At 35.4% G+C, this 14812-nt stretch overlaps 1 protein-coding gene across 1 annotated transcript; it reads left to right on the top strand.

Moving 5' to 3' along the window:
• The first annotated feature begins 217 nt into the window (after positions 1-217).
• Positions 218-7191, top strand: ndufv1 (NADH:ubiquinone oxidoreductase core subunit V1). The gene is made up of 11 exons (XM_067411539.1): positions 218-348; positions 1038-1214; positions 1290-1372; positions 2424-2594; positions 2726-2909; positions 4139-4328; positions 5217-5429; positions 5519-5685; positions 6065-6146; positions 6247-6392; positions 6541-7191. Exons 1-11 carry the CDS (start codon positions 346-348, stop codon positions 6616-6618), a joined length of 1494 nt encoding a protein of 497 aa, XP_067267640.1. The 5' UTR covers positions 218-345; the 3' UTR covers positions 6619-7191.
• The last annotated feature ends 7621 nt before the right edge of the window (positions 7192-14812 follow it).

Here is a 14812-nt window from a genome sequence, read left to right as displayed (position 1 = left end):
ATATATATATATATATATATATATATATATATATATATATATATAGAGAGAGAGAGAGAGAGAGAGAGAGAGAGAATTTAAACTCTCAAATACAAATACTGAGAATGAGATAATAAATGGATGTAAGTTATGTCCACCAAAATAAACACAGATGAAGACTGCGTAACAGCGCCTCCACATACACAACAGGTCGAAGTCGTTATTACATCCGGGTCGGTGGCTATATTCCTTCCGCTGTACCTTTTATAACGCTGATCCAGGGCGATCACGAAGGTAAGCAGCGGTTCGGCTCTTTCACTTGTTTAATCTATTTACAAATCAAGGGTTGGACATTCCTACAGATTGATGGTAATATATCCCATATACTTTATGTAAATAAATCGGAACATAAATGTTGTGCACTGCCGCAATCCCTCAAATGTCATGAGCGTTGTTATGGAGGTCATTGCGGGACGAGTTCATTTTTAATAAGTTAACTCACATTACCATGTCTGAAAGAGTTTGACTTGAGTTTATGAAATAACGTATAATCTAAAAATGTTGTCTTTGATGTACATGTGTGTTTGTGGACGCTGCTGAACTAGTTACACTGTACGTCTTAAGTAACAATGTTCCCTTCTTTAAATTTGTCTGACGTTTTGATGCATTTTTAGCTTAAATATGATTTATGATGTAGTGTTGAACCTCTAAAGTCTGTATTATGAATTACTTTCATATACTATTATTGTTTTGGGGTGTTTAGTGCTTCCCTCTGGTCGTTAACAAGCATACAAACATTTTATGCAACACTGACACGTTATGCAAGCATAACAATGGAAATATTTCTATTTATCTTTATTTTTATTTCATTTTAGTACTTCAAATTTTTTAAAGTTATTTTATTTCAGCTGTTTGAATTACTGAAAACCATTTTTAATATTTTAACTTTTAGTTAACATTGACAATTCAGGTTGTAAGGACTGGAGTTGTTATTAAACCCTTTGCCAGCACGTTATGAGGGAACCTTTCTACTCATTGTTTTCATCCATCTCTTTCAGATAAGGATGTTGTCCTGTCTCGGCTGTCCCGTTCTTAGCCGGGTGCTGACCACTGGGGCCTCGCGTGCCCCGGTTGCAGTGGTTGCAGCTGGTGTATCACGCACTTCTGTAGCCGCCACCACTGCATCTCCCCCAAACGCCATGACACTGGTGCGGTACAACACCACAGCTCAGCAGGTGACTACAGCGAATCTACTGTGTTCATAAATGATGATCAATGCAAATGGACTATAATCAGTGTGTGTCACCCAGGAAACACCAAAGAAGACCAAATTTGGACCTCTAGCTGACCAGGACAGAATATTCACCAACCTGTATGGACGACATGACTGGAGGTAAAAAAATATTTAATTGTATTATGAACATATACTGCAATATATTCCACAGCCTCTCATAATATGTGAAAATTAAAAGTAGGGTCACTTGTCCTGTTACCTCTGTGTGTGTACATCAAAATTATTCAGATATTTTTTATATATTTTTACTAGTGGGTGCAGGACACTATAGTTAATTTATGAGGATAGCGGTTAAACTGTGACATATTATACCCAAAAATTCATACAGTGGAATACCAGTAAAATTGATACAAATTTGGGACCAAAAATTATTCAGACACTTTGACCTGACCATGTTTTGCTTAAGTGCTATCTGACATAATTAAGATTAATATTTCCTGACACAGTTTAACTCTTATTTCTTGTCATATTTTATCACCATTTTTTTAAACTATAATGAATAAACTGTATTAATGAATGAAATGTTCAAGGTGTCTGAATACATTTTGGTATATTATAGAGGACACACACCTCTTATGCCCACCAATGATGCATTTATTTGTTCAAAAATACAGTAAAAGCAGTAATACTGGCAAATGTTATTACAATTTAACATTTTTTCCACTGAAAATTCCAGTTTTCATTGTCACATGACCATTCAGAAATCAAATCTGATATACTAATTTAGTGTGCGATTATTATTATTGGTGCTCAGTTATTAATAAGAGTTCTTATTATTATTATTATTATTATCTTTTAAAAAAACTAAATTCAGTTTTGCCATCACAGGAATTTATATAAATATATATGAAAATATATTAAATAAATATATGACAAATAGAAAACTATTCTTTTAAATTTCACAATATTCACAATATTAGTTTTTACTGCATTAGAGACTTGTTTAAAAAACATTTTAAAATCATAATTATTCCCTACTTGACCAGTGTGTGTGTGCATATATATATATATATATATATATATATATATATATATATATATATATATATATATATATATATATATATATATATATATATATAATTTAAAGCATTATTATTATTATTATTATATTTTTATTGTTGGTGTATGTGCTTTCCATGTTTCTCAGGCTGAAAGGTGCTCTGAAGAGAGGTGACTGGTACAAGACCAAGGAGATTCTGGATAAAGGAGTGGACTGGATCCTGAATGAGATTAAGGTCTCAGGGCTGCGAGGCCGTGGAGGTGCCGGTTTCCCAACAGGGATGAAGTGGAGCTTCATGAACAAGCCCAGTGATGGCAGGTAGGTTTACATCTCTACAAAGAAGATTTCTATAACTAAGATTCACTCATACATCACAGATTGCTGCAGATGGATCCACATTTAGCTTTTGTTATGTGGATCAAATCAGGTCATTATCTTTTTCCGCTCAGGCCTAAATATCTGGTGGTGAATGCTGACGAAGGAGAGCCCGGTACCTGCAAGGACAGAGAGATCATGCGTAATGATCCCCATAAGCTGATTGAGGGCTGTCTGGTCGCTGGCCGAGCCATGGGAGCACGTGCAGCGTACATCTACATCCGTGGAGAGTTCTACAATGAGTCGTCCAACCTGCAGGTGAGAAACGAATATCTGCGTACCTGTGTATCCTCACATCTGTATAAGAAGGATAATTTTTTAAAGGGACAAAGAAAGGAACATTGTTTATTGCTTAGCCCTGTTCCAAAAAATGAGCTCCCTATGCAGGCAGCAGTTTAAGGCCTCATAATCACACTTCTGATGTGAAGACTGTTTCAAAAGGCCAAAAAGACAAACATCACATGTAGGAAATTCATTGTGAAATAATAAAGCCAAGATTTAGAACTGAAATTAAAAAATAAATACTAATATCATGATTTTTATATTGCGATACTCTACTAAAGCATTTCTAAGAAATAAATAAAAAAAACACATACTTTATTCACTTTAAACTGGTCAAAAGTGACAAAGACATTTATAATGTTACAAAAGATTTCTATTTCAAACAAATGCTGTTTTTGTTTTTAAAATTCTCTATTCATCAAAGAATCCTGAATCCAGAAAACTGTTTTCAATATTGTTGAGCAGCAAATCAGCATATTAGAATGATTTCTGAAGGATCATGTGACACACTTTCACTGTATTTTGATCAAATAAATGCAGCCTTGGTGAGCATAAGAGGTTTATTTTAAGTATTACTAAAAAAATCTTTAAAAATCTTACCGACCAAACTTTTGTAAGGTAATGTACATTATTAATATTACACTATATTTTTTGATTTTATAAATAATTAAAACAATCTAACATATTAAAACTACTTTGTTCATTTATGAATAGAATTGATTGAAATGGTGTATTTTATTAGTAGTTTATTACTTAAAGCTGCTGTCCGCGATTTCTGGCCCTCTAGCGGTTAATAGTGAGAACTGCATGCGTCTTGCAGAGGAACATTCTAGCCTACATTCGAGTCCTACCAGTCTGGTCTGAAATAGTCCAAATATAAACACTTATTATAAGTGTACCATAATGATTCAGGATAAGACAAAAACACGGTTTGGAAAATGGATTCATGTTGTATATTCCCATTCTATCATTTTTGTAAATTTTTAACACCATAAAAGTTGCGGACTGCAGCTTTAATATCTATATGTGCTATGTTTTGTTTGCTTATTAGTGTTGTTCGCATATTGTCAAACGTTATCAGAATGAATTGTGAGTCAAATCCTATGTGTAAAGGGGTTCATTTCAGTAAATGTGATAAAATGCTGTACACAGTAGTTGAGGGAGTGATGTATTGACTTTTTGTGTTTATGTGTGTTTTCGTTCAGGTGGCCATTAATGAAGCTTATGCAGCAGGGCTGATTGGCAGGAACGCATGCGGCTCAGGTTATGACTTTGACGTGTTTGTGATGCGCGGTGCGGGAGCGTACATCTGCGGAGAGGAAACGGCTCTGATTGAGTCCATCGAGGGAAAACAGGGAAAACCTCGTCTGAAACCCCCTTTCCCTGCTGATGTGGGTAAGTCAAAATTGCTTTATTGCTTTTTTTTTATATTTTATTTTGTACATGTGACTTGTGATTTTAATGTATTTTTGATAGTTTTTAAAAAAAATTTAAATGTACTTTATTTTGTATAAGTGGTTATTTATTTATTTTTTTATTTCTAATTTATTTTATTTTGTTTACATGACCTAAATGTGACGTTTTTTAATTTATTTTATTTTATTTTGAATACATGACCTGAGATAAATGCCATCTTAATATTTATTTATACATATTAATATTCTTATTATAGTTATTTTATTTATAAGTGACTCGGTTATATATGTAACCTTTATTTATTTATTTATTATTTTATTTTAACCTGATATAAATGTGACTTGTTTTTAGTTTAGTTTAGTTTAATCAATTTTTTTAATTTTTTTTTTTAAATATGTGACATCTAATAAATAATGTTGTTGTTATTATTATTTTATTTTAGTGATTTTATTTTTTATTTTTTCACTCATTTATAAGTGACAGTTTTTTTTGTTCATTTATTTTATTTTAATTTTGTTTTATTTTTAATTTATTTTATTTTGAATAGATAACCATATGACTTTTTATTTTTTTTAGTTTAATCAATTTTATTTTATTTTGAATATGTGACCTGAGATAAATGTTGTCTTAAAATTTTATATATATATATTATTAGTTATTTTATTTTCGAAGTAACCAGTTAAAGATGTAACCTTTATTTATTTTTTATTATTTTATTTTTTTTACCTGATATAAATGTGACTTTTTTAAAAAAAATTTATTTTAATCGATTTTATTTTTTTTATACGTGACCTGAGATAAATGTTATTATTTTATTTTAGTAATTTTATTTATTTTATTTATAAATGTAGCATGTTCTTGTTGCAGGTGTGTTTGGCTGTCCAACAACCGTTGCCAACGTTGAGACTGTAGCTGTGGCACCAACCATCTGCCGTCGCGGCGGCACGTGGTTTCTGAGTTTCGGTCGAGAGAGAAACTCTGGCACGAAGCTCTTCAACATTTCGGGCCATGTCAACAACCCCTGCACGGTGGAAGAAGAGATGTCCATTCCCCTGAAAGAGCTGATTGAAAGGCATGCAGGTACACCTCATACTGTCTCTACATGGACATTTTTGTTCATAGTCGAATCATGTCCAATTATTGAGCCATAATTCATATGATCTCTGCAGGTGGCGTCCGGGGTGGTTGGGATAATCTCCTGTGTGTGATTCCTGGTGGCTCTTCCACGCCCTTAATCCCACGTCATGTGTGTGACACCGTTCTCATGGATTTTGATGCCCTCATTCAGGCTCAGACGGGTCTCGGCACAGCTGCACTTATCGTCATGGATAAATCAGTGAGTCAATTTGTTAAAAACACACATGGTTTAGTTTCTGTGGACACAGACCACTTTGAAACTTTTTATTTTCTCCTCTTTTCTTCATTGCAGTTTCCTATTAGCATTAAGAATATTTCTATTAACAATAAGAATATTTCTAAATTGGTGAAACACAATAGGTTAGATCTTTTTTTATTTTATTTTACTAATCAGACATTGTACTGTCTATACTATAGCTTAAGCATTCAACAGCATAAGATATTTCAAATTGACCAGCACAAAAGCTTGAGACATTATCACCAAACTATCAGCATAGATGTCATTTTCGTTAATAACAGATCGTATCGGCAGAGGAATTTAGTATATTACGATTAAAAGAAGTTTTGCCCCTTCACAGACTGATGTTATTCGAGCTATTGCCCGCTTGATTGAATTCTACAAGCATGAGAGCTGTGGGCAGTGCACTCCTTGCAGAGAAGGTATGATCATTTATCTCAATGCATATTTTTCTGTTTTTACCTGCGCAATATATTTTATTACAGTGAATATTTACTAGTCTTTCTTTTCTGTGCCTCTCAGGAGTGGACTGGATGAATAAGATGATGTGGCGCTTTGTGAAAGGCGATGCACAGGCAGCAGAGATCGACATGATCTGGGAGATCAGCAAGCAGATTGAGGGCCACACCATCTGCGCCTTGGGAGATGGAGCCGCATGGCCAGTTCAGGTAAAGGCAATTTTATTTTTTATTTTATTATTTCTTTTTTATTTCAGTGTCAGTAGATAAATTATATTAAAATATATCTCCATGATTAATCTAAACTGCTATAAATGGTTTAAATAAAACTCTTACATTTATATTTCGTTGTTCTTAGGGATTGATCCGTCACTTCCGCCCTATAATGGAGAGCAGAATCGCAGACTTCAAACAGAAACAGCAGGCGCACGCTTGAAGGCCCCCATATCTGTGTTCGTTCTTTCTCATCCCATCACTTATTTAAGCAAAACCAACATTTTCTGTCGCTCACTGATGTGGGAACTGCTGGCATCCATCTTTAGTTTCTATTACATATATCAGTGGCATCTTTGAACCTTTAAATAGTTTTAGCAGAGCCTATCCCATCATGGTGATGGACTCAACAGCATACTGAGCAGTCAGTGGATGACTTATGACACATTATAGAGTGGATACTGTTTGAGCAGATAACATCACTCATTTACAGTAACATGTAGTGAGTAAATGGTTATGGTTGAATCTCAAACTGAATGTTCAAACTGTTTTTCTCGGTAAGAACACTGTATACACATTTATTTGTGAAAATAAAGAGCCTAAAACTTAAATTAGTGTTTTTTTGGATTGGTCATGAACAGAGATTGAATCAGGGAGACGAATGTAAGTTTATTGATTCTTGATATTCAGAAAAAAATAAACGGGGAAAGGGAACATAAAGATCGTAGTTTTCTCATTATGTTTGTGATGTCCCATTGTGATGTTAATGTAATTATTCTTTATATAAAGTTGGTGTTCCCACCCATTTTGTCCAATGAATTTCTCTGACTTTTCCAGTTGTTCACAGTTACTGTTTTTAATTATAATTTTTATCATTTCATTTAGATTGTAATGGAGGATTTTTATTGAAATCCTTGAAATTAATAATTAAAAAGATGTCTTTATTTAATACTCAATTTTTGAGCCTCAATGCAGAACATAATCAGAAAATTATACATTCACAATAGAAATAAATACATTGTCCTGGCGTTTCCATGACTGGAAATCACATGAAAGAGTTAAGTTGAAGTCAACACAAAGAATACAAATGATGAACCAACTCATAAAACCGATACCAAGAATCAGCCAATCAACGCCGCCGTTTGCTCTCGACCATCCCCGGAACATTAGATAAACGCTTCAGCTTTTGCAGCATCGATTTTACATTTGTGCCTTTTTGTTCCGTTGTCAAAGGTAAGATAATCTGTTTCTCAGTACTTGACCGAGTTACTGTGATTGTTTTTATGGACATGCTTTCGTTGAAGTAAGTTCAGTGGGTTTCCAAACGCATTTGCTCAATCCTTCAACTGTTTTAGTCTGTATATGAATGAAGTATGATACTGTTCAGAGCAACGATTCACAATCGTTTTTCCTTTTCAGTGAATGATATCCAGCGAGCAACGAAGCGAATAGCAAGTTTTTATGACACTTGATAATTGTTTGTAAATTGCATATAGCAATATTGAAAGATATATGTGGGATGTTGAAGATATAGGAACTGTAAAATTTATTAGAACTTTTTTTTTTTTTTTTGGTGACTCTTGCAAAGCCTGTGAAGAATATAATTTATTTGCATCCTAAAATCATATAAAAAAAATGCATAAAGTAAAATAAGTTTTCATATTAATCCTACATTTTATGTTTTCAGCACTATGTAGCATGTTATCCCCCTAATTCTCTTTATCATACTTCATCCCGACTTTCACCTACTGTTAGAATTTTCAGTATTTATTTTAATTACAGAAATACGGTCATTTCTAGCTGTATAGAAAAAAAAAAAATCCCACAAACTTTGCTCTGTTGTTCCATCTGTGCTGCTTCAGATCCCATTTTTTTTAAAAGTTTATATACCTTTTCAAGGTAAAGACTTTTAAAACTGATTAGATTATCAAATGAACAGGTTATCATAAGGTCCCATTTTCAGTTTACACATTTCAAGATCATCTTCATCAACCTTGGTTTTCCTCAACTTCTCACAATGTAATTACCTTTTGGATGCAAATTATTTTTCATTGGGAACATTTTATCTGACTCCCTAGAGACTCCCCCAAGGCAAACTGACCTTGACTACAGAAAGAAGCATTATTCACAGTTTTTTTTTCCTCACACAATTTGGATACAGAAAGCAGATACTTGAAACCATTAAAGAAACAGAAAGAAAACAGAAGGGAAAAAAAAAAAAAAAAGGCAAGGCAAAAAATATCTGAGTCTTTTCCAAGAACCTGTCGACTTAATATCCTTACATTGCTGTTAATATTTTCCAGGCAGTACAACTTATACTTACGGAAGAGGATTAGGGCCAAGCAATAATAAAAAAATAAAACCATCTCGGGATTAAAGTTGTTAAATTTCGAGAAAAAAGTAGAAATAAAATATTAAAAATAAACTTGTTAAATTACGAGAAAAAAATGGTTAAATTACAAGAAAAAAGGCGAGATAAAATGTTGAGAATAAAGTCATTAAATTACGAGAAAAAACTCAGAAAAAGAAATTTGATTTTGAGAACAAATTCGTAATTTAACGAATTTGTTCTTGTAATTTAACGACTTTTAACGACTGTATATATTCGTAATTCGTCTCAACAATAGAACTGAATTAACAGTATCAACACCCAGATTCCAGAAATTCAAGTATATATTTCTGACACTGGCATTATTTTTCCTATATCAGTGGTTTCTTTTTTTAATGTTCAGTCTTTTTATTTAAAAGAAATTAAGCCAAGCAGATCAAACAGGCGACACAGAAACTTTTCGCCAATCTTGAAAGCGAAGGATGTGGCTGGAGGCTCATCTTGCACCCCTGAACAAACTTCTGAGCTGCTGGTGTCACGAGTATTTAGTATCTTAAGGTTCTGCTTCTTTTGAGTATTTAAACTGTTTGTTCACAAATGGGTCAAATTTTATACCTTTAAATTTACTTTACTCCTTACATCAAAAAGTAATCTGATTACGTTATGCATCTTACTTGGAGGGAGCATCTGAATTGGGTTGTAGAGGTCTCTGATATCAGAACATGAGGACGTGATTCCATCAAAGATACACAAAGTTCAACTGCGTTTGCAATATTTCACACACACACACACACACACACACACACACACACACACACACACACACACACACACACACACACACACACACACATATATATATATATATATATATATATATATATATATATATGAAGGCTTCAGATGCAAAAGCCTCTAAGTGCTGTCTGAAATTTTCTTCTAAAATGAGCTTTTTTGTCAATGTTTATGTTCACTTATTTCACTTTAATGGCAATGAAAAGGACCTATTATTTGCCATTAAAGTGAAATTACTGAACCTAAACATACAAGTTTTCACATGATTTCACATAATTTTATTTATTGGTCTGTAATAATATCTTATTACCATATTATGTTTAATACAGTTAATATCTCTTCAATTTAAAACATAAACGCATGCTGTCCACTCAGGATATCTGGAAATATAATAAAAGTAAAAATACATTTCAAATCTTGTTTTTCATGCCCTAAGAGCAATAAGAACACAGGGGAAAAAATCCTGACTTAGGTTATAATCCATGCCTGAAAGGGTTAAAGTTAAATGGCAGAAGAGTTCGACTTAAAAGGTTAGTTTACCCAAAAATGAAATTTCTTTCATTAATTATTCACCCTCAAGACGTTCCAAACCCGTAAGACCTTCGTTCATCTTCGGAACACAAATTAAGATATTCTGATGAAATATGAGTTTTTTTTTAAATCCCCCATTGAAAGCAACATAAGACATTGTTAAAATAGTCAGCGTGACTGCAGTGGACTGCAGACAGACCGCGTTTAAATGACGTCACTGTTGGCCAGCTTACGTCACTTCAGATTTCCTATTGGCAGTGCGAATGCAACCAGGAAAATGGCTCTAAGCGAACATTTAGTTCTTGGGGAACCACCTTGGTGGCTAGTTCCTATAACTAAGAGCAGAAATGAAAGCTGATGCTCTTCCATATGTTTTTCCTATGGTCTCCATGCGCATTTATATATAAATTGCTTATTAACTTATTTAGTCCATTAGATTGACAGATCTGAAAAAATAAAAACATACGTTTTCTCGCCCATAGAAGAAACCAGAACAGAAGTTTCTATAACTATCTGGTGCACAAGTACCAATTATGACCCACATGTGCCCTGCTCCCTTTGAAGTCCCAACCTCAAGGGCTCTTCCTTCGGAGTGAGTAAGGCAATGGTATGCTCACCTCCAACCGAATTTGCCCCTAGTTAATGACATTTATTGTTTCAGGTAAAAGAATTTGTCTTCCTCCGGGCTGGATTCGCACTTTGCCCCCTGCCAATCACACATGGGTGTCAAAGGCCCTGTTTAAGTGGTCTCCAGAAATGCAGCCTGAAATGGACTATGCTAGAATAGATAGGATGTGGTGGTACCCGCCATTCCCGCCTCTTACCTTAATAGAGGAGCCAGAGATGGGTTGCTACTTTGGTCATGTATTGTTTCTCTGGATGCCACAAAAGCTGTGGAACGTCAAGCTTACCTGTCCACGTTCAGACTGCGTGAAGGAAGAGCTCACGTCAGCAGGTCTGCATCAGGAGCTCAGACAGGTAGTCGATTTGAAAGGGTCATACTTCATGGCATCAGAGTGTCTGGTTTGTGGGAAATGCAAGCGGAAAGTGATAAGCTGGAGTCATGATGTAGTGTCACAACTTGATATTGGTCATAGAGTCCAGTACCCTTGCATTCTTGCATCACAGATGGGATGCGACCTGAAGGTTGTTCACTTTAACCGTCAGAGACATGTGGGGACCAGCATCAGCCAAATCCAGAAGAAACTGGAGGAACATCACACTGAGGTATGGCTGCAAAAGACTGTACAGTATCTGACAGATTGCAAAGGCTTTGCCCATCCTGTGACGTTTCAGAGCCCACCTGCCATGCTTCCACTTCCTAAACACCGCTGGTTGAGGCAAGTGTTTGCTCTGGATGTACTTCACCGAATGAACGAGATTAAGACCAGCATAACTTCACAGTTTGGTCGCATGCTAAAGATGGGTTCCTCCAAGAAGTTTCTCAGCAACTTCTCAGCAACTTGGGCGACCAATGTTGCCAATGAACAAGGGCAGGTTATCATGTTGGTGATTACAGAAAACAAAGACTCTGGTCTTGAAGCAATGATCTCAGGTGTCATAAATAGGTACAAGAAAGCTGCGGTGGCTCCTCCTGAAGTTCTGTATGTCAACAGAGACTGCTGCGGGTCCAACTTTCTTAGGACAACGTTCAAAGAGTGGAAAGACATGGAGGTCAGGTTGGACATCTCGGAATTCATGAGACGGATTGCTGCAGGCTGCACATCAGAATCGCATCAGATATACGTGACCTTCATGGACCGCCTAAGCCATTGTATTTTCGAATGGGATGAGGAGGACCTGAAGCAGCTGAAGGAGGCGAAGCGTACCGAGCTCAAGTGCGAGATCATGCAGCCTTCTGATGATGAACTAATGCATCATCTCAGCAGAAGTGAGTTAGCCCTCCACTGTAGGCAAACCACACGTGATGCGATGGACATCGAAGAACGCATCACAAAGCTCATTCAGCTCTATGATGGTGAGGCAGGATAGGATTCTTTGGGAGTGCCGCTCTTTAGTTTCAACAGAATGGCTGAGATATGGGCTTTAGAGAAGAAACATGTGGCATGTATAGTGGATCCTATCGGTGTACAATTGTATGAGCAAACTGGGAAACTGGTGAAGGGAGACCACCTTCTGCCAACCTACAAATGTGTCAGAGGTTCCAACTCTGTTGAATCCTTCCACCAGCATCTGAACCAGCTCATTTCAGGTAAAAACATTATTGTCAGAGTAAAAAATGTAGTTTAATCCATCAGATTAATGAGATTTGATTTGAAAATGCAACACAGGCAAAACTTGGATATGGTATCTGTTTTGGTTGATCTTCCACCCCTTGATCTGTTTTGTAGCTCAAAATATTTATATTTTATTCACACAATATCATGCCTTTTGATGTCCTAATTTTAATTTATATGTATTCTGGTAACTTCACAGCTTTACTCTTAAAACATTATGATTTTATTCTTACAATGCTACAACTTTATTCTAAAAAATAAAGTTGTAGCAAAAAAAAAAAAAACCTTTATTCTTCTTTTTCAAAAAACATTCTTGATACAGATAATGCTTTTAATATCATCGGACAATGGTTTTATTTAGAACATTATAAAGGATGTTTATTAAAGTGTCAATAGGAAAAGTTCTACAACCCGAATTCCAGAAAAGTTGGGACGTTTTTTAAATTTGAATAAAATGAAAACTAAAAGACTTTCAAATCACATGAGAGAATATTTTATTCACAATAGAACATAGATAACATAACAAATGTTTGAACTGAGAAATTTTACACTTTTATCCACTAAATGAGCTTGGGGGCAACAAATGGCTGAAAAAGCAAGACATTTTGAAAAGATTCAGCTGGGAGAACATCTAGCAACAAATTAAGTTAATTGATATCAGGTCTGTAACATGATTAGCTATAAAAGGGATGTCTTAGAGAGGCAGAGTCTCTCAGAAGTAAAGCTGTGAAAGCGTGCATAAAAAGATTGTGGAATACTTTAAAAACAATGTTCCTCAACAACAAATTGCAAAGGCTTTGCAAAACTCATCATTTATAGTGCATAACATCATCAAAAGATTCAGAGAAACTAGAGAAATCTCTCTAGGCCGAAGAAGACCTTTATTGGATGTCCGTGGTCTTCGGGCCCTCAGACTCATTGGCATGATTGTGTCAATGACATTGCTAAATGGGCCCAAGAATACTTCCAGAATCCACTGTCAGTAAACACAATCCGCTGTGCCATCTGCAGATGCCAACTAAAGCTCATGCTAAAGCTATCATGCAAAAAGGTAGCCATATGTGAACATGGTCCAGAAGCGCCGTTGTGTTCTGTGGGCCAAGGCTCATTTAAAATGGACTGTTTCAAAGTGGAAAAGCGTTCTATGTTCAGACGAGTCCAAATTTGACATTCTTGTTGAAATCATGGATGCCATGTCCTCCGGGCTAAAGAGGAGGGAGACCTTCCAGCTTGTCATTAGTGTTCAGTTCAAAAGCCAGCATCTCTGATGGTATGGAGGTGCATAAGTGTAGCTTGCATGTTTTGGAAGGCACCATGAATGCTGAGAGGTATTTAAAGGTTTTAGAGCAACATATGCTCCCCTCCAGACAAGGTCTATTTCAGGGAAGGCCTTGTGTAGTTTAGCAGGACAATGCAAAACCACATAGTGCAGCTATTACAACAGCATGGCTTCGTCGTAGATGAGTCCGGGGGCTGAATTGGCCTGCCTGCAGTCCAGATCTTTCACCTATAAAGAACATTTGCCGCATCATTAAACGAAAAATACATCAACGACGACCACAAACTCTTCAGCAGCTGGAAACCTATATCAGGCAAGAATGGGACCAAATTTTAACACCAAAACTCCAGAAATTCATAACCTCGATGCCCAGACGTCTTCAAACTGTTTTGAAAAGAAGAGGAGATGGTAAACATGCCCCCATCCCAACTATTTTAAGATCTGTAGCAGGCATCAAATTTGAAATGAGCTCATTTTGTGCATAAAATTGTAAAATTTCTCCATTTAAACATATGTTATCTATGTTCTATTGTGAATAAAATATTGGCTCATTGATTTGAAAGTCTTTTAATTTTCATTTTATTCAAATTTAAAAAACGTCCCAACATTTCCGGAATTCGGGTTGTAGAATTTTTTTTTTTTTTTTTTTTTTTTTTAGCTCAAGTGAATCTTAAAGCTTTTAATTTATGTATGACAATTACTTACTTTTTCCTACTTTTATATCTTTTTCTTTATTTATTTTTTTACTTTTTTTTTTTTTTTCAGATTTTATTCACATTTTATTTAGACATTAATTTATCTCACTGCAAATTATTGGCCAACTCATCACCCCTGCAATGCTATATTAGCACACTTATTTTTAAATTCCATTACGCAATGAACAATGTACACATAATTAGGCATGCACCGATCCGCCTTTTTCGCTTCCGATACTGATTCCGATACCTGGGATTCAGTATCGGCCGATACCGATCCGATTTTCAAGTAATAAGAAAAGTGCTCAATTACCTAATAAACTGTATGCCTCACATAGGGCTGTGACGGTCGGCATGACAACCGCGCCACCGCGGTCGTGGAGTGTCACCGGCAGTAGTGTGGCGTGTATATAATATATAATCTCAAAGGTCGTGTTAACCGAAAATTTTCCGTCATTGATGGAATTTTTAGCAGTGATGGAAAAAATCTGCAGCCTGTCCGTCATTTTGACTGATTACTGAGGCTGATGTTGCTTGTAACTGTAATTCCC

Source organism: Chanodichthys erythropterus, chromosome 15 (genome assembly GCF_024489055.1).
Source record: "Chanodichthys erythropterus isolate Z2021 chromosome 15, ASM2448905v1, whole genome shotgun sequence".
In the NCBI taxonomy this organism is placed as follows: domain Eukaryota; kingdom Metazoa; phylum Chordata; class Actinopteri; order Cypriniformes; family Xenocyprididae; genus Chanodichthys; species Chanodichthys erythropterus.
Note: the sequence above shows the minus strand (reverse complement) of the source record. Positions and strands in the feature narration are given on the sequence as shown.